The sequence below is a fragment of the Melanostigma gelatinosum genome, assembly GCF_949748355.1.
Source record: "Melanostigma gelatinosum genome assembly, chromosome: 14".
In the NCBI taxonomy this organism is placed as follows: domain Eukaryota; kingdom Metazoa; phylum Chordata; class Actinopteri; order Perciformes; family Zoarcidae; genus Melanostigma; species Melanostigma gelatinosum.
In genome coordinates this window covers 5,947,574-5,973,140 of record NC_136647.1, presented here as the reverse complement: position 1 = coordinate 5,973,140, position 25,567 = coordinate 5,947,574, and the positions used below count along the sequence as shown (strand labels likewise).

General features: G+C 41.1%; 1 protein-coding gene across 1 annotated transcript in view; it reads left to right on the top strand.

Annotated features, from left to right (window-relative positions):
• The window catches only part of cadm1a (cell adhesion molecule 1a), a 318,772-nt gene that overhangs the window by 215,215 nt on the left and 77,990 nt on the right, over positions 1-25,567 (top strand). The window contains exon 2 of the mRNA XM_079283399.1: positions 10,589-10,606. Within this exon, the coding sequence (XP_079139525.1) occupies positions 10,589-10,606 (18 nt within the window). The remainder of the gene's footprint in view (positions 1-10,588; positions 10,607-25,567) is intronic.

Sequence of the window (25,567 nt, the reverse complement as noted above, 5' to 3'; positions counted from 1 at the left end):
GTTGGTGGTAAGTTGAAATTATATTGTCACCATTCCTGCCTTCTGTGGAGGAAGCGAGCTGTCTCACATTCAAGCTCTTTAATTATCTCACACAAATGATACATATTGTGTGCTGCTCAGCTGCAGATAAATCCCTGTGTCATTTCGTGGGACCAGCCGATGCAATATCTGCTAACCTTTTCTTCTTAATCACTGCTTTGTAGCTAAATGCCATGAGCTTAATTTTTACATGAGGCAGGCAACTTCCAGCAAGAGTTGACAATTAAAGAATCAACTTTGGAGAAGCTCCAACTCCCTCTTATCAAGATACTATGTCTCAGGTACAGCTTGAACAAGGGTTGGGCCACTGGATGAATGATGTATGCTTTCGATGGTGGACTGTATCTGTATATAATAGAAATGCCCCCACTGAATTAAAATGACTTCAGTGAGAAACACAGTCAAGCACAATTTTTTATTCTCAACATCGCTACAAAGACACTTATAGGAACATGTGGCTCATACGATTAAAACCAAAACTTCTTGGAAACTGCATTGGTTTCAGCATCCAAGTGTGTTGCGGCTTGCTTGAATGTATTTCATTTCTTATAGTAGCGAAGCAAGAAATATGCTTCGTGATTTATTTCGACCGTTTCCCAGAGCTTTGGTAAATGTGTGCTGGTTTTGTTCTTTTTCAGTGCCTACTGTACCGCTGCTGTTTTCTACTGGGAATGCACCACAGACTCTTACTTTTTCAGCAGGTTTTGTCCAGATTGTGAGGACTTGTACCGTCATTTTAAAAATTCATAATGGGATGGTGGTTGCGACGTCCCATGTTTGGTAAGACTTTTGTTGTCTGCCATCCACTTTCCTCTCTCCGAGGTTCATCATGTTCTTTTGTAGATGCATACAAATGTCAATTGCAATTAAGGATGGCAGATAAAGTGACGCTGAAACCTAGTCGGGACCAAAAGTTTACACCGGTAGAAGGAGGACCTCTGGCTAGTGCCTCAGCTGAACTTGTTAAAGCGGTCGGCTTTTTGCAGGGTGGCTTTGCACTGCTCCCTCCCTCTGCAGTCCAGGGAATTGCTGCTACCTTCAAGTGCAGCAAATCCTCAGACGTAAGTGTGTTAAGCCCCGTGTGCTTTGCCGAGGGTGGAAATGAAGACAGGCTACTGCTATGAAGAATGATGGCTCCTTCAAGAGGCAGCTGTCCTATTTTAAGCAGGCGGCACACACTACAATGTGCTGTCTGACTCTGCCTTTCCCTCCTTCTGTTTTCTTTTGTTCTTCTTTTTCTTTCCCTCTATCTCCATCTCTGCCACGGCGAGGAAGGACCTGTGAGATTGGGGTAAATAAAAGTCACAGGATGTGAGCAGAGCCTCAAAGTCAGCGAGAAGATAATGTGTTGTCCCCCCTCAAACATCTTCAAGGATGGAAATGTTATTGATGCATGTTCAGTCCTTTGGGGCTTTCACTCAAAGGACATTTGGGGCCTTTCAGCCCTGACATGAAGGTGGAGAGAAACATTATTTAGGCTCCGCAACATGATAGAGCTTCCTCCTTTCAGTGAGAAGCTTGAAAGGGAAAAGTCATCTTTCTCCACCCTTTGAGAGAGAAGCCTCATAATTGGCTGAAATGGCAGATATTTTTTCCATGCCTACTTCTTGAGGTAATTGGTATTTATGAAGTATTTATGGTCCATCTTTGCTGGTGTCAGCTGCACACAGAGCAGGATGTATATTTTCCAGACAAGAGAAACTTTTTTTCCCATCTTTCCCTTCTTTCCCTTCCCCTGGAAGAACGGTGGTGCTTTTTTTTGGTTTGTCATTCATATTCATAAATTCAGCAGAGTCATGCTTTGTTGCACTTATATAACAGCCTGAGCAGGACCAAGGGGCTGCTATTAATGTGTGGTTTCACACCAGGCTGCGGTCACATCTGTGATGGCGACGTGAGGGATGTGGACACCACTTCTGCTGATAAAGAAATTGTTTTGCAAATAAACAATAAAAATAAAGAAAGTCATGCGATGGCATTGTCGGTCAGTTGGATGGTTCATGGATTGGTTCAATCAGTTTGTTCCCGATTGAAATATCTCAACATCTATTGGATTGGAGGAAACTTTATACAAATGTTTATAGCCAACGGTGGATGAATTTTATTGACTTTGGTGGGATTTGTTGTTCAGTGACCATGATGTTGAAGTTGTATTGTGTTAATTTGGTCCAGATATTGAACCATCCTAGTACATTCCCAGTGAACTATCTCAAAATAGTCAATGATTTTCTAAATAATTTGGCTCAGACATTTTTGGTTCCCGGATTTAACCGAATGAATTTTATAATCTGACTTGTCAGCTAGTGCCATCAGCAGACTGAAATGTCTGAACAATGTGTGGATGGAATTCGATTTAATTTTTACTTTACAGTTACCCTCCCAGATGTAAATAATTGTCCTACAATAGAATCCTCCTCTTGTCATACCATTGAAAAACACATTAAGGTTGTTGGGATCGCCAGTGTTTTTGGCAAGCTGGACAATGTAATAGCAAAGCATAACGGTTGTATCCCATCTTTGTCAGGGGTTGGTGGGAACAAAATTGTGTGTACTTTGTGAGCTGTGTGTTTCCCTTTGTTATGGTGCCCATACAGTTCAGGCTTATCTTCCTGCTTTTCTATCTTTTTTTTCTTATTATTCTCTTTATCCTACTGTACAGCTATATCCACATTCTGAGTGACTGAGCTAATTGTTCATGCTCATGCATTCTCTGCAGATTCAATTATACGCCACTCTGGGCACCCTGAAAAACAAACGTGGGTGGGAAAAAAGGGATGTGTGCTGAAAGTGTGGGAGAGTGAGTAAATGAAAAGGTAAAAAGGGAGAAGGGGCTTGAGAAGGCCGTGGAAAAGAGAGGGTAAAGTTTAGAGAGGCGAAAAAGAGGAGGGCGAGAGCTTAGAAGCAGGAGGGATAAATTAGAGAGGAGAGTAAGAGCAGTCCCTTGAGTCATATATTTATGTAAGGGGGAAATCTGCTCACTGGAGTGTGCACTATAATGGCACCCCTCTGTATAATGATCGGCGCTGACCTCCCAAATAAGAGGATTAGTTTGTGCCTGAGCTGGCCAGAAATAATGGACCTCACCTCAGCTGAAGTTTGACACAGCAGAAAATAGATAGGGAAATAACAATAGCTCAGCAACTGGAGGTTTGCCTGAACCCTCATTCATCTGCATCACCATTGTGTCAAATTGGACATGCATTGCTGCATATCTGCCGGGTTCATGAACAGATGGCATAAACGCACCAGACCCATGCGGATAAAATACTGTAGAACCATTGAAATAAGCTGCTGCCAACTGTAACATGTTGCAGAGGTTTTTTTTTCGCTTTTCCCCAATAACAAACAGTGCAATGAGTTGCTGTTTCCGTTATTTATTTGCAATGTTGTCCACAGGAAATGAGCTCTCGTTATTGGAGCTTTCAGGCAGGCAGTGAGAGGGCATGTCGGAAGAATATTGTGGCTCAGCAGTGAATGTTGTGGCTAATGTCTTACTGCAGGGCACGCTGTCCTTTTGTGTGCTCTGAACCAGCAGGATTAAAGCATCCATCTTGCTATCCCGCTTCCCCTAATGGTATTAGGAAAAGGGTGGATAGGTTTCAGTATTCCGTTAAGGAATATCTGATATGGGGACTGGCTGATTCAATTAAGTCAAAAGCAAGGTGGGAGGGAATGAGTAGCCCTACTTGTGTAATAGCCTCTGAGCTGCATAGCTCAAAGTGGGGCATTTCAATCTGGAAAACCCCTGCATTACCACCCCCACCCACATAAAAACATATATTACACACTCATTACCAAAGGACTCTAAAGGGTCAGCGTGCAATTTCTGCCTCAGTGCAGATCTCGGTCATCCTGCGTTGTGAATAACAACAACAAAACACACGACATCCGTCTTTCACGCGATGCATGCTGGGGATGGGCTCCGTCTCCTTGTGATCTAGAGCAGGATAAAGAGGTTGGGATAATGGACTTTAAAGTCCCAGTGAAACAGAAGCATGAGCTGTCTTTAGCTTCTGTATTTTGACATATTTCACAGTGAAACATGAATATTTGAGCAGTGTATGGCTACAAGAGGGATTTAAATCAAATACTTTCCTTTTGATTGGAGCACGAAGAAGTGTGGGGGCGAAGAGTTTAGTGTGATACAGAGCTACAGAGGACTGTCGGATCCCCACACACACACACACAAAACTCTCTCACCTGTCGTCAGATCAGAAGGACTGATTCTACCTCTTTAGCTCCTGGGTAGTACTCGCAGATGAACGGCGCCCGCCCTCCTTCAATGCCACTACTGCCAGGGCTCCCCGTTCACCTGCCGGCAAAACTCCGCAGGATGTTCGTCTTCGTGTACCGCCCGCGCTGCAGGAACAAAGCGCTGGTTGCAACGTTTCCCTCGAATGAAGTAGACATCCTAAAGTCTCATTTGATTTGATTTGCTTTGACGCCCCTGAGTGCAGGATGAGTCATCAAGCATTTGAAGCCCTAAATATTGGAGCTAAATATGCTCTAACTACCATTTCACTGGGACTTTTAAACTATAGTCACCAAGGTTTGAAAGTTATCTCGTAGCTTATTCATTATTTAAATTATTGGTGCTATAAAGAACATAGGCAACATTTGAGTTTCCTGTCCTGAGTTACAAAAGACATGTACTAAGGGCAATTTCAGTGCACATTAAATTGCTGGTTTAATTGGAAAATGTGTTCTCAGAGAATACATGACCTAACACATAAACACACCCTTCAGTACCAACCCACCCTAATGTCTTCTCTGCATAGCATTTCATATCAAGAGTTGTGGATGCATTCATTTTAAAAAGCCTAATCTGTTCCTCTCTTCTACAAAATGGAAAGTTAAACTGCAACTTGTTGGTTGGACATCAGAACAATGCCTCAAAAATGTATCAGATAATGGCCTGCCTTATGGTGGCATATGGGGAATATGTGACGCTGTGAAGATATTTTTCAGTTTGTTTTTCACATTCACAGTTTGCAGGGTGTGAGCAAGCTACATGTGAAGGGAAAATAGCTATTACTGTTGTATTGTTATATTTTATGCCACATATTGATAGAGAGAGCAGAACATTCATTTTTTTTCACAGAGTGGACAGTGACAGTAGCATTTATGAAGTCCACACTACAACAACACTGTGATGTTTGGGAATACTCTGTCACACCTTGTCTAAGCACATAAATGTGAGCAGTTTAACACCAAACAATTGTCTTTTCTTCGACCCACGGGTATCAGAGGTCTTAATGTTCTCCATTCCAAAACTCCTGAACTTTACAGTTCAAGATTCATAATTCAAAATTGCAGTTGCTCTTTCTCTCTTTTTGTTTTACGGGCTTGACTAGTTATCGTTGAATGATGAGCAAAATCAGACAAGTCTTAAATTAGATGGGTATTATTTTGATCAAAAGATAGTCTTGAGTTATGTTACACTCGAACGACTCCAAATGGATTTCTAATGCATTACGCTTAAGGCTTTCATATCGTGTGGGTGGCAGAAAACCCAAATCAGTTTCTTGACTTCTTCCCCTTCGTACAGCTGAGTGGTCAGGTTATCACGCCGTCATTTGGTGTCTTCACGCCACCAAGGCCCAATGCTGTCTGGAGCCATTGGGTTTCCATTACCTCAAATCCATTCCTCTCATTTAAAATTAATGGCATTGGACCTTCCCTGACCCCAGAGGTAAGCCTGACCAAGTTTCCTTTTCTCTTCTAGAACACCTTGGGGATTAAGTTTTCCTCTCCTTATCAGTTCTATCAATGAAGATGGTAATATTTGGGGGATCACTGGATCTTTCTACTTTCCTCTTCAGAATTTTTTTTTTTCATATATACAGTATATATGTATGTACAATCCATCAGTACAAATCTTTGCAATTCCAATCTCCAATTCAGAGCAATACATTCATTTTCTAGTGATGATGTTCAAGGATAATGCTGGTGCTGGTTGGTATTTCAAATTGTATCAGCAAATATGTTGAAAAGACCATAACCAACAACGTTTAAGATCCATCTTCCCCCCAGTCTGTAGCACTCAGCCCAAGCGTAATGGTTTCAACTGAAACCATTTGTTTGTTGACAATGAGAAAAATACAAAAAATCACCAGCCTTATCCATGAAATCCAATTCTAGGTGCACTGACATGGAAAGGCTAGGGTTAACATAGCTGGAGGAAACGATGGAAAGCAACAGTTTTTCAACTGTGTTATAATTATATCAAATGACTCTGTGTGAATAACCTGTTCTATGTCATTTTCCCTTTTATGGCAGCTGGATAGACATTTAGACAATGGAGGCTCTCGTGAAATGAAGCTTATCCACATTTGAGCACCAGCATTTGTCCTCTACATTGCCAGTGATAAGTGTACACAATCTACCAGATGGTACTGTAAACACACACTCCAGAATGTAGAATTCCACTCGTATAAAGGGCCCCGATGCATAATGTCACTCTGTTATACGATGAGCTGTATTACTTTTGCTAATTTCTCTTGCTGCTCTTATCCGGCGTGATAAATGCAGGCCTATCGGTTCAAAGTGCAAGGCTGTGTATTCAGCCACCACCCATGACATGGTGAATGGTTAGGAGGGGTGAGGATTGGGGGTTTTGGAGACTTGGGCTCCCTGTACCCTGAGGACACAGCCATTGGTGGTGGAGGGAGGGTTCCCGGCCTTATTAGCAGGACAGCAACCAGCTCTCTAATCACCGGGTCTCAGAGACAGCCGGAAGGTAAAGGGAGAGTGGATGGGTGAGCAACATCCAAGTAGGAAGGAGAGAAGGAAAATAGGCAAGGTTTATGCCTCATAGCTACATCAAATAACAGCTGCTTCACAGAAGCAAATCCTTTTGGTGTGAAGAGACGAGTGCAGATGCTGTCCCACGGCACATTGTTGGTGATGAAATGTAGCGGCTTTGTGGTTGCATCTAAGCAACCACAGCTGGTGCCATGTTGAAAGCATCCTTAAGAAGAGGCTATATGCAAAAAGTCCTGACGTCCTCCTCCGCATACTTTGTCTCCAGACTTTGTGCTTTGCTCATATTTCCAAAGTTGAATTGAATCTCTAAAATCCCAGAGGGTCGGACAGAATGACGGGAAGGTAGATTGACAGTGTACTTTTCTAATTGCTCATGCAGGCATGAGGAGATTACAAGGCCATATCCATTCAAAGAAAAGAGCAACACTTTCAGTCACGGCCTTACAACAGTGTTCTGGAGAAGGCAAATAAGATCATGTTTTCTTGTTTTTTCTTCCATTTTGCCTTTGAAATTGTGAAGTATTACAGGTAAAGCAGCTGTATTCCCGCCTGGCAGCATATTTTGTAAACGCCTCAAGTTTGCGATACAATAAGGAAGTGCTACAGGCGGTAAATAATAGATTCATATTTTATCAAGAAGCTTTGATGCAGCCAGAATCCAGGTATGGTTGTAACCCCAGAGCTCATTGTGATAGAGCACATTGTGTTCCCTTCTCCACACTTGATTTACTGCCGTGACTGGTTTAAAAGAAAGACAATAGGATTGGTGCTATTGATAATTAGTTTTTAATGTGCCACACTCATCATGTCCAATTTCATGCCCCTTAGGCTGCTGATCACAGATTTAATCAACACATTATCGCCTGCTATACTTAAACTGATAAAGGTAGGCTTCTTTCTCTGTGTGTGTGTGAGTGTGTGAGTAGGTGTGGGTGTGCGTGTGTGTGTGTGTGTGTATGCTGGGAGTGTAAAGAAGACAGAGTGTGAGCGCGTGTTTGTGTGACCGTGGAGCAAGCGAGGGAAGTTGTCAGCATGTGCATCCATCCCAGCAACGTCCTTCTTTGATAGACATTGAATGTGTGTTCCAAGCCATTAACCAAGAGCTACGTTTGAAGATGACGCGCTTGGAAGCGCGTTGTGTTGTGTCGAAGGAAGCCATTGTTATTATTGTGTTTCTATGTAGCGGAGAAGAGAGTGTCCAGGCCTCCCTCACCTGATGAATACAGATGAAAGCAGGGCTGTTGTGTCCGTTTTTTTTAATTTTTATATACCACTCTTATAACACCTGGGAGTTTTTTTAGTTTTTGTTGTTGTTACTACATGAGGTTGGCTCATTCTTTTAAAAATAACGTGTATCTTTGGTTTTATTATTATACAAATGCAAAAAGTCTTTCAGTAGAGGGACCAAATCAGATGCAAAATTGTTTTAAATTCATAAGGGGCAAAGGTCACGTCCATTGCAGCATATCAATGTATTTAGATGCACTAGTAGTGCTATGACATTTCATGATTTATTTTTCCATTTATTACAAAAAACATAGGATTAGTGATTCATTATACAATACATTTATTTATATATCTTTTGTACTTTGGTTTTGTTTTAAAAAAAAAGATATCTTTCTTGTATAATTTTTGCTGACAATGATGATTTTTAACTCTAACTCACTTACATTTTTGTTCTTGGCTGCTGCTGGTGTTGTGCTTGACGACGACTTAACGCGTTGATCTCACAACAAAGAGACTACAATAAGTTGTCAGGCTGGTGAATGAGCATAGATGAAGAGAAAGAAGAGACAGAAAATCGGGAGCCAGTTCATCTCAAACTGCTCAGCTCCCTGGCTGTGAGTCGAATGTAGAGAGAGAGAGACATCGTGAGGTAGTGGAGGCCTTCATTACATGCAGCTCAGGCCCTGGTGAAACCCTGGTTAATGTCCCTATCATCTCTGGAGTGGTCCAACGTCTAGCTCTCTGTCCAAATGACTCATGTTTAATGCATCTCTGCAGTCCTTGTCATTTAACCTCACCTCTGGAGGTTGTAGGTCGGGGTGGAATAGCGAAGGGTCCCACAAGACCCATAAGGGGCAAAGCGACCGTGCAGTTATTCTTCACCCGCTCTCCATTTACTTAACATGGGGAGAGCTGCTCCATGGCTCATCTGTTGCTGTGTAATCTCCCCAAAGCAAACCCCCCTCTCCACATCACACTGCATGAAGCTGAACTCGCGGGTGGTCTGGGTTGACTGTGTGGCTCTCTGAGGCACTTTGTTACACCGCTTCCCGTGTGCTACGGCTGAATGCTTAAACAGGAGACAACTGATGCTATCCTGGGAGACTTTATGACTTACTCTTTAGTCTTCAGATGAGCACTCCACTTTATAGCTTTGGTAAAAGCCTTTCGGGTACGATCGAAGGCTGCCAAACTCCATCAACCTTATTCTTTTTGGTTTTCAATGTTTTTTTAATATTTTATATATATATATATACAGTATATTTAAATATATATATGTGTAAAAGGCCTGAAGGGATGGGCTATTAGTCTTGGCAGATTTCTCGCTAAATTTAGCTGCATTTAGCTGCATTTAGCTTCACGCTGCATTTTCCTCCGATTTTCACAGCTTACATGCAAAGACTACCTCCCTTTAACTCCTCGTCCCCCCTCACTTACACACACCCACTCAAACCCCCTGCCTCTCTGTCTTGCTTTGGATAATGGTAATTAGAACATCACCATGATTGGAATTTGGCAAAAGTTGAAGAGGAAAAAGGTTTTCTAATCAAAAGCCGCCTCGTAGCTGGAATCCATGCTCACTTGGCTGAAAAATATTCGTCAACGATGGCGGCCTAAACGGATGCCAAAATGTATACTGAGGGTATGTCGGATTTCATACACATGCCCCAGTTGAGCCTGTTTTAGCCACTTATTTATTTAAGTGTGTGCTTGGGTGTGATTTTTATGATGTTAGATGAGAAGATTGATAACACTGCCAAGTCTGTCACTTAACCTGAAGTCTGCAGTCAGCAGCTTGCTCAGAATAAAGACTGGAAGCAAGAAATACAAATTAATTCCACCTACAGTACGAGCGCCGCTAAAGCTCACTGGTTTACATATTTTATCTATTTAGTTTATCCCATACAAAAACCCATTTGTAAAAGCGGAAAGTTGCGCTTGTACGGGGGTTCATGTGCTCGGCCGTCTCTTGGCTCGGAGCAGTGGCTTCCTGCTGGTTGCGTGGCAACCTCTCGCTGTTGCCTATGGTGTCACTTCCCACACATTTGCTAACTTGAGCTGACTCCTTTCCTCTTTCATTCCGCCGATGCTTGAAAGGCAATGGCAATGTTAATGTCGTTAATGTGTGCTATACAGTTGAGAGTCTTGGTGTATCACGATGCTAATTCAGTAGATGTGTGGCACGGAGCCAAATATCGATACTAGCAGGAGATGACATCTTCGCAGGAGTTGTAATCCGCAACATTTTGGTATTACCTCATAAAAAACAGACGGTTCAAAGCCCATTTGTAAATGAATGTGCCTATGGAGTTAAAACCTGACACTTGAACTTCACAAACTGTCCGTTTCTCAACTCACTTGTGGTGTTATAATGATTTTCCTTTTGCAGAGGGAAACAGGAATGACTTTTCTTTGCTTCTTATCTGACCATGAACCTTGATGAAATGGCAAATGTCAGGCAATTCAATTTAGATGGGGCTTCGAATGCTAACCTCCCTTTCTGTTCCCCCCCCCCTCCCTTCTACCCTTCCCCATCTGTCTTTCTCTTCCAACACAGGAGCTGCCCAGGACCCAGGTAAGCCAAAGTCACTTCTTCTGTCCTTTCCCTCACCACATCCTCTCACCATGTTCTGTCTATTTTTGAAACATTCTTCATCTAGCGCTGGCGTATTGCGTACGACCGATCCCCAACCTTCCACTTTCCGTTTCTCTCGTTCTCTCACACATTCAGATTTCCATCAGCCTCTCTCGCATTTGTTCCACAAATATTTTTTTCCAAATATCATGTTGCTGCCATTAAAAGACACTCCTTGTCAGTAATACAAGCTGTTGACTTTTTTTTAGACCAATGTATCTGCTTTTGTGTTGCTTTGCATTGCTGTGTCATGTCGATGAGCTATTCATTGCTCATTATCTCGCAGGTTTCATTCCTGAGATGGATGTTGCCTTTTGAATCAAGATTTAAACGTTTTTGATAAACCTTACTCATTTTTAACACAAGTCCTTTTTGGTAGCGTTAGCTAAGTTTTGGCTGTCGACAGCCAATGATCAAGTTTCTGTTGACATTCTGCTCTGTTTGTTTGGACTCGCAGCAATCTGTTCATTGTGTCTGCTCACAGTGTCAATGCACTTATACATGTTGACATTGTCCTGTCCTGAGAGAAATATCTTTGAACCACACATTCTAAGAGATGTTATAGAATTGCAATTTAAGAGTATGTACCTCTTTTGTCTGTTGCCATCAGTAGCTTTATTAAGAAAAAACACGTCCAAACGTCGCTCTCAGCTCCTCTGTCCACATGAATCACTGCTTAAACTGCATAGACACAAAGCAGCAAATGTTCATTGATTTAAAAATGACCAGTTTAAAATGGAATCTGTAATTCTAAATTCTAAATGCTGTTTTTATACACTAATTAATTCCAGTGCCTTTTACTTGTCTGTTATTTCTGATGTTAAGCTACGATCAGTTAAACTCAAAACGTCCTGCATATGTTTGGTATTGTTATGTATTGGTTTGATGATCAGAACAAATATTGGAAGCAATTGAAATTGACCAGTGAGTAACACCCTGGTCTGCAAAACAATATCCTCCCATACGTCCCAATACTTTTTCAGAGAAAGATATTTTCACCCGATTATATTTGTTTTAGATGTATCTAGACAATATAGGTCTAGACAATTTTGTAGGACACAGCGTTGTGAGTAACAACACATTAAAAGGAGCAACTTGGGAAACAGGAAGACATCTAAGATCTAATATGATCAAATATAAAACTGTGAAAATGAGCAATGAAGCCCTGTCTCGAACACAAGCCTGTTCCACATAAAGGCCTGCTCCTTTCTGCAGTTGAGGTAAATATAAGCCATTGCTGTGTTTTGAGAATTTACGGTAGATTACGTTTTGAATGATAAAAATTAACAGTTAATCATAAAAACAAACATTATTTCCTGAGTCATAATTTGCTCCCCGAGCTGCCCTCACAAGAAGATAATTGTATGCTGTAAATCAAGTCATGCCGCCTTCACTTCCCTTCTCCCCTGTCTCCCGTCTACCTAGCCTTTTAGTCTAATTAGCAGGGCCAGGGACAGTTATTTATATGTACATGAATTAGAATTGAACAGTAGGACATCCTCCCCTGAGGCGGATTGGACGGAGCCCAGTCCTTCTCACAGGCCGGCCTTCGGTCACAAACCTATGCTGCTGCCGACAGCCGGTGGTGGTCTCTGCAGCCAACAAAGCAGCAACAGAAACTCACACCAACATGCGCTGCCAATGACAATCATCATCTCGTTTGACTTCAATGGGAAAACCGAATCAGTGCACGCGTTTCATCCTCTGCAGTGAAATACTTGGAAACATATTGTTTCATCTTTCCAATGTTATCTTTTTGAAGTCAAGGCGAAGAAAATATTTAACTCCTTCAAATTGATACACTCTAATACGTCTTCTCGGCGTTCAGGTTTGTCTTAGATGCGTCTTTCTATTGCATTCCATTGTGTTGGACTGAAACTGTAGATGTGCCAAATGAGTATGTAAGCTGCCAAATGTGTCTCTCTTACCCTTTTGAACTATTTTCCAATGATTGCAGTGCTTCAAAGTGTTGTGAATGTCACACTATTGGCAGCATTTCCATTTCAAAAGGTTTTAAACACAATATGTTCGCAATTAACATTTCAAATCATGGATTTATTATTGATGCCCCTTTTAGTTCAGTCATGCAGATGTTGATGTTTACAGTTGTTTGTCTGCGGGGTTACTTAGTAAAATTCTACAGGTAAAATGTATAATGGGGGATTTAAAGAACTTAATAAAAGTCCCAGACGGCTTCTGATCAAACAAGTATTATTAGCTTTTGAATAATCTTCATTTATTTTCACTTTAGAATAAAAGTCCTAATTGTGTGTTCTCTAAGTGTACAATCAATAAAACTGAAATAGAAAGTAATAAACAACACGATAGAGATCAATTGAGACAAAACCCAAAGATTTAAACACAACATTTCCAAGGTACTTTATGAATGTGAAGCCAAAGTCAGACTTGCATCTCGCATGTGATGAGAGTAAAATTATTGTTTTTGACAATTATTATTCTCATAACTCTCGTGCTTATCAACCCATTCAGTGAGCCCTTGTGACCTGTGTGTAAGCATCTACATCCACTTTGTATCCCTACTTATTTATTCAGATTCACCCTTTATATCGTCACTGTATTGTCACTTTTTTCACAAGTGTGATTTAATGTCATTTTACATAAACTGTGAATACCACAGGCTCCACAAACGAGTCCTGTAGGTTCCTTCAGCTGTTCATTTTGTGTAAAAGTTTACCTCAAACTCGAAAGTGCATACTTCCCTCCGACCTGTTCAACTATTTATGAGATTGTTTGGTGTGGGTTGCCTTGTGTTGGAGATACTGACTGTACAGATGTCTGCCTTCTCTCCAATATTATAGAACCAGATGGCACTCGGCAAACTTCGGTTCTGAAAAGTGAAGCAAATGCTTTCATCTTAGAACTTTAAAACATTTCACTGTGTGTTTACACTTCATGAAAGTCAATTGTTGCATTTTAGATGCATAACATTGTCATATTAAGCATTTGGTTGTGTTTAGAATCACCATCTCTTGTTAATTCTAGTTGCAGAAAAACAGGATGTTGATGGATGATTATTATTATTATTATTATTATTATTATAGTGGTGGCAGTTATAGTAGCAGTAGGATCACCTGAGCATTAAATATATCTATTAGCCAGATTTAGAAACAGGTTTTGTCCTTTGCACTAACCCTACCTGCCGGATGGATTTGTTACACAACCATCTGAAAAGCAGTGATTGGAAACGATTTGGAAAAGGGCAGGAGCTTTCAAAAAATACATGGCAGGTGATCGGATGAACCATCTGTCAATCGAACTCTTTTCGAAGCGGAAAAGATCTTTTGCATCCAGAAAAGCCTTCAGTGTCGTCTTTCGCTCTTCTTTCATTGAGGAAATCCTCTCCAGTTCTGGTATAACTGATGCTATTGCAGCATCTACATCTTATAGAAGCCGCCGTTGTTGTTCTGAACACCCAGGCGCCACATGTTGTTGTTTCGCACACACCTAGACCACGCCCGTAGGTGGCATTAGCCCTCACAGGATGCTGATTGGTCACATAGGTATTACTTGAAGGCTGACACGATGGATTTTGGTGCGATGTGTGCTCTCCTGATCTCGTGACATCGTGAGAATCCAGCTCATGTGCAAGGTTACAACTTCACTTGAGTAAACCAGTTCCAAAAATGGACCATACTTGGAAGGGAAAAAAAATGGAGAGCTACCTAAATATATCTAGCAGTCAAAGGTCACAGTGCTTCCTTAGTTGACCTGCCATAACAGACAAGACTTCTCTCCTTCTACGTGGGTGACTTGTGTGCTTGCTGTGTATGCCAATCAATAGAATGTGAGAGGATGGAGGTTGGCTGAGGGACGCAGCAGTTAAACACAAGGAGTCTTATCCATGTGTGCACAGAGAGAGGCGCACGCACACACACACAAACACACACACAAGCAAACGCACACAGAGTACAGCTCAGATTAATGACTCAATCAATCACACGGATACAGTGTTTGCTTGTCATCCTGTATGCTTTTCTTTTATAACACAGGTTCAATTTCCCAGGCTACTGAAGCTCGATCAGCCTTTCCTCCGAATATGTATTCAGCAAGGTCATCTCTCAATGCACCAAGAAAAGTTGCCAACCGCAGGATGTGTCTTTGCTATTGCAATGTCAATAGTCCCCAGTCCAATGCATTGCAATCTACATTTGTCAATACATGTGGCACTTAGAGCCACGCCGTGAGCTGAGGATGCAGCTCCTTTATTAGCGAGACCTTGTTTTGACTCGGAGATTCATGCAGGTAATGACAGATTTTTTTTTTAAAATGTTATTGAAGCTCTCCAGTAATGAAATAGATAAATAATTAACAATAAAATGCTACGTGATTTTCACTGGTCGGGGTCAATATTTTACTGTTTGCCAGTTTCTAATTTAGCAATGCAAAAAAAGTGTCAATCAAAAGCGCCAATAGATTCTACAATCAATAAAAATGTGGAAGATGAGGAGGCTGCATGCTATAAAATAATACGAGTGTAATTACACTTTACAGGGAGCGGAGGGGTTGGACTCCCTGCTCTTGTCAGTAATGAGGGTGTACGCTCTGTCTGCTGAACCATAAAGAACAAGTTGGAGGACATTATGAGAGTGCAAAAGGGCAAGTGTTTAAATGTAGATTTGTATTTATTCATTTATATAAATAAGGCTTTCCTCAGTGTCAACAAATTCCATAAAAAGACCAAACCCAACATCTCAATGCTTCCCAAGTGATGCAGACACGGTAAAATGATTGGATGTTTACATTTCCGTGAGTAGCTGCGACTTCAGTGTGTTACGCAATTATGTGACGGCGTGTTTTGCTCGGGACCCAACGAAGTGCAGTGTTGACAGTGAAGTTGTTTGTATAAGCGGTGCTGATGAAAGCTGCAAGCAGCAACACCACAGGCCAAGCATTGGGCCCCGGGCACTGCACTGATGCTTCTAAAGAGAGGAAGTAAATACGAGAAAGTGTACCGATTTCTCCTCAAGTCCGTCTGAGGCGACGCTTGTGTCACGTGAAAACGGAAGATGATTAATCATGCTTGGAATTAAATCAGGTTTATAGGGGTTGTTAATCATAGTTTTGGATAATTTAACATCAAGCGTGATACATACAGTATGGGGTAGTATTAAATATTCATTCTTTGATTAGCAAACGTAATAACATGTAATTTCTCAATAGAGGGTCGCACGTAGTTATTTTTATAATGATGAAATTATTTGTCCTAATTAAATCGTGAGGAAATAATAAACGACTGTGTGCAGCCTTCACTTCGCCGGTATCCAGCAGCCAATCGCCGTGCAGCAGTCTTTCATAGGAAGTCATCTCTGTCTGACAAGAGAGTCCTAAGAACTTTGTTATCTGAAGTAAGTCGATAGAAATGTCAGGGACGCTATTAGAATGTTCCTACCTGTTTCCAAAAGAAGTCAAAGTTCACCAGCAATAGAAACAGGCTGAAATATGTTCACTACAGTACACTGTAATTAAACGCTGGTAATATTACTGACATTTGCACAGTCTACCACTGACTTATGCAGAATTGCGGCAGTGTATGGTTGATTGCGTGCAGTGCAATGTCTCAGGGAGACATCGATTCAAATTTAGAAAGTGCACAAAATGTCGCCATTTCCTCCGGGACCGAGTTTGTGCAAGGCGTACACTATAAAACGCAGATCGGCAGAGATCTTTTCCAGACGTGGTTTGTGTGCGAGTAATTGCAGAATTGCTGCAGTGTATGGTTGATTGCGTGCAGCGTAATGTCTCAGGGAGACATCGATTATTGTTTCAATGTATGTTTTAAATCTCCTTTACTTTTGCCTTTATGCTTTTAATGGTTTCATGTGAAGCACTTTGAATTACCTTGTTGTTGAAATGTGCTTTTTTGTTTATTCCTAAGTGGACCTTTAATAAATAATAGCCCATAGCCTATTCTGTTGCAGATGTTCATCCACATGTTGGATTGTGAATACCACAGTTCCTTTGATTTGCGGATCAAAAGTCTTACGATAGCCGATGAAGTTCGAAAACCTCTGTAACTGCAGTTACAGCTGGCGGTGTACTTATTTTAGTCAACAGGCGTAACAGCGTCGAGATAAGTGTTTCAAGAGGGCATATTTTCAAGGAGCAGCACGCCCACTGACATTCTTCCCTCCATCATTAACATTGTCTCCTGAGACTGCCAAATGTCATTCTTTTTAAAGTTCATATTTTGCCAATCTGTACTAGAAGTGTATTATAGAGTTTACATTTATCCTGGTTAAAAATGTTATATTTATTGATGTATGGTCAGAGCCATGAAGCATGCACGGCATAAGGGGGCTAGATGAGCTGAAGGTTTGCTAGTTAAGTACATTTTTATACATACAGTATATATATATATATATATATATATATATATATATATATATATATATATATATAGCCTAATATCACAAATCACAAATCTGCCTCAATGGGCTTTACAATCTGAGAGCAGACTTGTCAAACTTTTTGCTCTCACTTAAATTTCTCAGTCTTAGTCCATCACAGTCGCTCATTATCCATATTAAATGAAATTATAAATGATTGTGAACCAATGTTTAATCCCTCAATTATACTTCTTAGTTTAGTTATGAATTGTTAAGTACAGAGTGTTCATTTGTGACAAGTAACCCAAGCAGCGGGTAAGTTGTCACGCTGTGCATGCTAAATTGTTACATTGAGAAAACATTCTGACACAAATGAACTGCGAAGTCTGGAGCACAAGCCTCATGTGCCCATTTCTTGCATCTGCTATACTTTCAACCAAATGATCACAATGTGATGATTTGCCCTGAAAGCACTGAGACAACTTGCTCCTGAGTGACGTTGTGTGCTATTGCTAGCGATACCACAAGATAGCTTTAATACAGCACTTTGGTTTGGATATCAAAATGTCTTCTTCTCTATTCTGTGCAAAATGAATATAATTAAACTTGAATACTTATCAAATTTTGATCACATAAATAATGCCGTTTTTTAAAAAGAAAATGAAAATTGCTCTCACGTCAGATTACAGTGATTTACACTGCATGTCAAGAGCAAAATGAACACACTTCAGAAAGGTGAATGAGCACATGCAACTCATTTACTGTAGATTGCTCCCTCAGGTGTACAGCATACAACACCCTCTGTCCTCTGAGACACGTTTGAGATGTGGAAAAAACAACTCCCAATAGCCCTGTAATGGGCATAAATGGAAAGAGCCTCACGAAGAGCAACATAAGAGGGATTCCCCACATATGATGGATAGATGTAATAGATGTTGTGTGTACACAATGACCAACAAAATCAAATTACAGATGTAGAATTTGGAATGGATCCGGAAGGATGTGGGCAGCTTCCAGGTGTCAAGCCATGTGACTTCCTCTCCTCTCCACCCCCCCATGCAGAATAGCACCGATTCATGTTTCTATCATGTCGCATACAGCAAATTAGTATCTGAGTGCTCGGAGAAAAAAAGACCACATAATTTGCTGTAGCTTCTACACCAAAAACGACAAAAAAAAAGACCTCACTGTGCGTGCCCAGGGAAAAGCTTTGCATTTGTAGCAGCAGCAGGAAAATGTGCAGTTAGCTCAAGCAGTATCCAAAATACAGCTGTAGGAGAGCGGACCAGTAAAGAGAGAGGCTGCACTGTGCTGTGTTACATGAAATGTACTGTAAGAAAAAAGTACGTGGGCGTTACACAGGAGCTACAGAAGAGTGCATGCTGGGAATGAAGAAAAAATGTCTGCGGATTTCTGACTGAGGCCAACCTCAAACTCCCTCCTCTTGTATACCACGGCTATTTTATGGCTGTGTCCCAAATTGTGGGCAGCCTCTGAAGCGTAATCCACACTGGCACGGAGTCTACTTTTTGTCCATTGCATTTTTAATATTCGTCAGTTTGGTAAAGTCAGTTTGTCAGCCTGCTCTGAGGTTCGGATCAGTGCTTCATTAGTGTCGAAACGGCTCTGACATCTCCAGTCTGGTGTGAATGCGAGGTGCGGTCTATAAAAGTGTGCCTCCTCCCCAAAGGAGATGGTCGAACCTCACAGATGTTACACACAGTGCACTCCTCATATCGACTCATGGAGTCAAAAATGTCCAATTATATCACCAAGTGGATGCCTGCAAACTGTCAACAGCAAATAGTAAACTCAGTGTCCATGTACAGTACGGAGTTAATGGTAAAAGCATCCACATAACTTCCATTTATCTCCAATAAACCGATGGATTTGTGACATATCTGCAGCTACCAAGCGAAAAAGATGTTAAACATATGTGTATGTATATAAATAAATACTTGAGTAATTACAAATATTCAACGAACTGAAAGGACAGTGCAAATATCACACTTTGTTTTTTAAATCCATTTGAATTATTCAACTATAAACTGAATTTCTTCAATAGCATTTCCAAGTAATCACACATCGTATTAGTCATATCTTTGCGTCACTAGATGGATGTCAGGTGCTGTTTGTTTGACAGACATATTGCATTGCTGGGCTAACTCTGAGACAGAACACCTTCGGCATCAGTTGTTTGTCACCTGTCGTTGCCCCAGAGGAGTAAACCTGCTTCGCCCTGCATGAGTCAGGAGATGATGGTGAGATATCCCCCTCACTGCCTTTATCACGCTGTTCTGCAGCTGCCTGACTCAACATAATATCCACACGACTCGCTACACTTTTGAAAGGGTTGAGTCGGGATGCACAGACAAGAGTTTTTCCACCTGCACTCCTTGTTTTTCTTCAGTTGGAGAATTGTGTGCACTTATCAAAGAGGTGAATGCCGCACGTGCTACTGTGAAGAACAGCTTCGATACATGATTTCAGTTCGGTAAGTTGGAGCCGGACTTGCTCACCTGTGAAATGAGCCCCGTTCTTAAGGAAAGAATGAAAGTGTCCGGATCCATCACAGATTTTATAATCTGCCAGAAACATAACAGTTGAGCTAAATGATCTTTCTGAAATTCATATACCATTTGATGTGCCATAAAAAGTATTGATGAATGAGTCATAACCCTTTAAGAAGTCGTACATAAAACATCTATAAACATGACATACTGTAGACAGATGAACAGATATATGTAACACTTTGTCAATTGTTAACATTTGGTTTGTAAACTGTCTATAAACATTACCTGGATAGCTTTCATAAAGTTGGATATGATGTTTATAGTACCTCATTAAATGGTTAATAAAGAAAGTAAAGCATATATAGAGATTATTAAGATAGATCTTTGATACTTTGTCAATTATTAATGATTGGTTTCTAGTCCATCTGTCTCTATAATGTAAACAGATGTTTTACCAACAATTCCTTAAAGGTTTACGAATCATATCAAACACTTTAATATGCTACAAAATATGTCATAATGTATGGAACAATGCACTGTTATACTGTGATCAGAATGTGATGATCATCTCTTATCAGCTGATAAAATATATCATGTATAAACTAATTATTTTCATATTAAACTAATGATAAAATAACAACCAATTATAGCATTATCAATGAGGAGTAAACATTATTGATTATGATTTCATTTTTTGTAAGCAGGGAAATAACTAATTAATTAAAGTGTAATTAACCATCCATCACCTATTTATTGACAATGGTTATTATGAAGCGCTTTCCTCTGAACTTGTTTAATATTTGTGAGTTGCAGACAGGTTGATGCTCAAAGGAGACGCTAATGAATCTTGATATGGTAGAGGACAGAAGGATGCTGCTGCAGTGCCCTCTACCTCCCTCCCCTGTTCTCTAATTCTCTCTCTCTCCTTCACCGCCCCATTCGACCCGGGTAAAAGCTCTCAGCTCACTTTTGTTTATCTGGCAAGTCATGTAGAAGCACCACCCCCCACCCCCCTCTTCTCAAAGCTCTCCCGCTCTGTCTTTCTTCCCTGAAAGATATTTCCAAATGAGTGAGCCCAGACCACAGCTGCCTCTCTGATGCATTAATCACTTGGCTGCCGCCCCCTCCACTCTTACGTACACACACACACACACACACACACACTCTAACTCATGGATAACCTGGTTTGACTCGCACACGTAAAGGCATGGACCGCCACTGTGTAGTCTAAGCACATCAAAGCACACAATTTGAGCATAGAGAGAGAAAGAACTCCGCAGGATGACACACGCTCACACGAAGCGTCCGCCCACCACTCAAGTGATCTTGACTCTTTATACGACACCAACTCCCCCCCCCCCTCTCCATCCAGCCATGGCTCCCACATGACCCTCCATTTTCCTCATCATTAGCGACACCAGCCAGCAGCCGCATTCCGTCCGTCCCTCCCTCCTACCCTTCCTGCCTCCCTCGCCGCTCCTCTGTTTACTTCTCCATCTCTTTATTTGAATCCGGGCACAATGCCTCCCCTCTGTCTCCTGGGAGCAAAGAGGCGGGAGGACAGTGAGGTGGAGAGGGGAGGAGAAGGGAGGAAAGCCTGCTTCAGATGTTCATTTGGAGGATATCATATGTAAAGTGATGCACCTGGTTTATGTAACTGCCCTGTTGAGTGGCGATGAGTGGAGGATGTTATACATCCTGACGGCGAAACATAGCTTGATAAGACCAGGTCATCGTATCAGGACTAATGACATTAACTTTCAGAAACACTACAATACTATATATATATATATATATATATACATATATACATATATATATTGGTGCATTATTGCAGCTATAAGCGTTTCTGGAGAGAGAGAGAGGGAGAGAGAGAGACTTCCCGAACATCTGATATTCAAATATACCCCAGGCGAGCTAGATTTGGTGAATCCCAAATTCGAAAGGCGATGGCTGTCTAATACGTAAATGCCGACACACAGACGGGGAGACGGTGTTCGACACGACATAGGATCTTCGGTGTTCTATCCCCCAAAAAGGGGTGCGACCGTGACGTTTTGCGCGGTAACCGTCTGTGCCGGTCTGATGTGTGCAGATTTTGAAGCCCAACAGACTCCTCATGTATGGCTGAGTCTCTCCGAAGTTTCCTCGAACAGAGAAAACAGAACAAATGCCGAAACTACAGCTACAGATTGCGAGCCAATTCGCGGAGCCCCCTGCTGCCATCTTGATGCGCACTGCTCTTTCAACGGTCAACCTAGCAGCAGCCGGAAAACCATGTTAAACAAAATATGAATCAGAGTATTTTTACATCCCTAAAACTATTTTGACCGGTCAAAATGGTCAGCATTTTTCAAAAGAATTGTGGTGGATGAAATAAAATATTGACACCAACCTCTCCGCTCCGCTCATGTGCAACATAGGTGGAGGTGGACTCTGTGAAGAGAGATACGAAGGTTCATCCTAAACTAACGAAAACACAACAACATTTTTGTTTCATGTGCTTATGCACCCATTAAAACACATTTATTTTCTACCAATAGATCCCGGCAATCATAAACACTGGCCCTTTAAAGTGCAGCTAATTTATGTTAAGAGTCACCAGTGAAATGATCATGACATTTACCCACTGCATCAGGAGACTTCATGCAAAGCTTTCTGAGCGGCAGTTGTGCTTTCTGTATTTCAAACAGCATGTGCTCGAGATGTTAAGTGGCTTTTGGTGAGCCAGAGAGCATGTAAACGAATATCAAGCTAAAGCAGCATCAGCTGACATTTCATGGAAAATACAACACACTAAAATACATCAGTTTGTTGCAAAAGAGATCTCATAGATTTCTCCGAATATTTGTGGATCCCAATGGATGAATCTGAAATGTATTCTGGGACCCTTGGCCTCTCGTTCATCTAGTGCCACTAGGATGTAATTTATTCTTTAAAGAGATACAAGTGGCTGTTTGTTGTGAACCGAGCACATTCAAGTTCCCAAGGTGATGAACCTTAACCTGGTTCTAAACATCTGAATCCCCTCCCTCATCTCCAATTTGCTCCTTGAATCGAGTCCAGCATTTGTTCATCAAAGCTTTATATGCAAGATTAAGAACAGGGACGTCTCATTAGATGACCAGATCGGTACAGCTTTACTTAGTCCACTTACAGAAATAATAACTCTTGAATCAAGATTTTTCTTATTTCTCGGGTTACAAAATGTTAACTGCTTCTATTGAAGGTTATATGTAGACTGGAAATGACTGTGGCAGGACAGATATAGGTCACTCACTTCTAGTTGGCGAGGGTAAAAGAAAACAACACGACCCCCCTGAAATGCAGAAATTGGCTACCTGTGACGTTTCCTCTTTGGAGCCCTAGTTTGCTGTTGAATGCATCCAATAGTTGAGAATTGTCAGTTGCAGTGAACATTCCAGCCTCTAGGGAACGCTAGCGAGGCGTTTTAACTTTCGTTTAGATGTAATCTGTGTTGAATTCCTCCTCGCATCCATTCAGTTAAATGTTTGGAACAACACTCTGAAATCAATTTTGGAACAGCTGTCGCATATTTATCAATAATTACTCTATAATTGCCTTTCTTTCTTCTCCAAAGACTCATTTCCATGATAGCAACACTGGACTTCACTGACATGCTTATTTTGACTCCAGGCATTGCAGCTTCCCGTATCTAATGAGATTATTTCCATGAAGCAGCAATGCTTGAAATACATTTTTGTACAACTTGCAGTAGCTGCTCTTAAATAGCTGGAGAAAACACAAAACAAACATGCAGCATGAAGTGGTTAGACATATGGTTTAACATGCAAATGAATAGATGAATGGGATTGCTGGTTGTCCTTATTTTATTTCATATTATTATAAACAAACCAAAGCATCGGCTGCACACTGACAGCCGTGAAATCCTCCTCCTTTTATATTTACTGGCATTGTCGAAATTTGCTTTGCACCCATTAGGCCCAGCGAGAGATAAAGGCTTTTTGTGCAGCATACAGCAGCAGTGGTAGCACAAAAGCCACTTACATGCTCGCTGCAAGCATGTAACACCCTATAAAGCTCTTCACACCCTGTTCTTAAATAATGTGTCACAAATCCACCGAGCATCGGTGGGTGAGGTACAGTGTGTGTGTGTGTGTGTGTGTGGGGGGGGGGGGTTTCTGGAATATAGCTGTGGGAAGTTTTTAGTATCATTGCTGATGCTTTAATAAATGTTCGTTACAACAGTGCAAAGTTATTATGTTTCAAGTCAAACACTTAGCCGGACTTTAGGTGTGGCAATGTCGGTTAGCTGGCCCACCGCTTCGGTCCAAACTGTAATATCTCCACAACTATGATGCTGCATTGTTTTTGAAGATATTAGGTCTAAAGTTATATTTGTGGCAGAGAGAATATACCTTTCGATCTGTATATATAACTGCCATAACGGTGTTCCATCTGGACCTCTGGGCGCTGTGTATTTCTGTGACACGTTTAAGCTAGGCAGTTTATTAGCAATTCAGTCAGATGCATTGTCTTACATTTGAAGGACTCTCCGAGGGGGGTTTCTGCAACCACCAGCTTTAGCTTTGGTCTATTATGGATTATGTGGTTGAATAATGCAATGTCAGAGTAGAAAAGAGGATATTGGCACTAAAAAAGAATCTTCATTACAACTTTAGAGCAGCAAACATTGGCAGATGTTCGAATAAGGCCCCTGTTGATGGATGTGTAGCTTATTTTAAAAGATGACTCTTTGAAGGTGCTTCACATGTATTGTTGAATATAGTGGAAAGAGTCATTTGTTCATTCTCTCCCTTGGAGTCTCAATTTCTTCATGTCAGAGGGTTACAGAAGCACACTGCTGCCACCACGGGAAAAGATGAATTCACAATTGTACATAATCATTATAAGTAAAAAATGTTTTCAGACAAAAAACTTTTCATCAAGACACATTTTAGAAAAAAGCTTGATTTATATTTAACTGGGCACTGAAAATCAAAACATGATGTAACACATCAAACAAACCCTTTAACACTTCAAGGCCATGCCAATGTGCAAAATGTTCAATCACCTCTGTAATGGCTCCATTGTTGTTAGCATTAATTCACTCCGCTCAGGATTATGAATTTGGAAAAAAAAAAAAAAAAATGCAGCTGTTTATTTTCAGTGAATGACAAAATGCTAAACAGTCATTGTATGATGCATTGTAATGTGCCACCCACCAGGGCTCTATAAAACCATTCACTGCTCAGTAAAACTCCTCAACACATTATAAAATCCACAAAACATCAATAATGGAACGATACAAATTCGTGAGCACCTCTGTAGTTACTCAACGAAAGGTATAAATCGTTAACAGGTAAAAGCTGCAAGAAAAAAAGTGACGGAGAACAGATTAAATGCTTCGTTGAGTTCTATGTGCACCATTTGCACACACAAATGTAAGCTGCAATGTCTTATCTGTAGACTCTGACTGAATCTTTTTTATTTTTTACAGCAACACATAAAACATGTAAGTTTCTTTTAAGACTCACATAGCTATTCATCTGGTTATAATCTGAGTTTGGAGAACACTCTTGGCAGAGCTGGGTAGCCTTTGAGAGTACTAGCATGCTGTGTCTCTGCTGTATGTTACAACAAGCCACTAGAGACACAGTCAGAAACGTATTGTGGAGCCCGGTCATGAAACTGACCAATGGGATCCTATACCACAAATTCTGTGTGTGATATTCCTGAGCTTCCTTCTGAACAGTCCACACACACACAGTTGAAATGATCTGTCTCCTTCAAATCCTCAACAAGAGGGATTCTGCTGTTTGAAGTGGTCAGGCCATACAAGGATCTTGACCTTTTCTCGGCTGCCTCTAGCTGTCACAGCATTCACATGGCAAGCAAGCTTGTTTCAAGGGTTGTTCTGTTCTCAGAGACCGTGGTTGACGTTGACAGGTTCCAGTCGTCTAAGGCATCAAACTCATTTTAAAAAGCAAGTCATGGATTTCCGCTTTGGGTTTACGCGTAGGATAATTGCTGTGCATTTCGTCTTGGGGTCTGCTCGT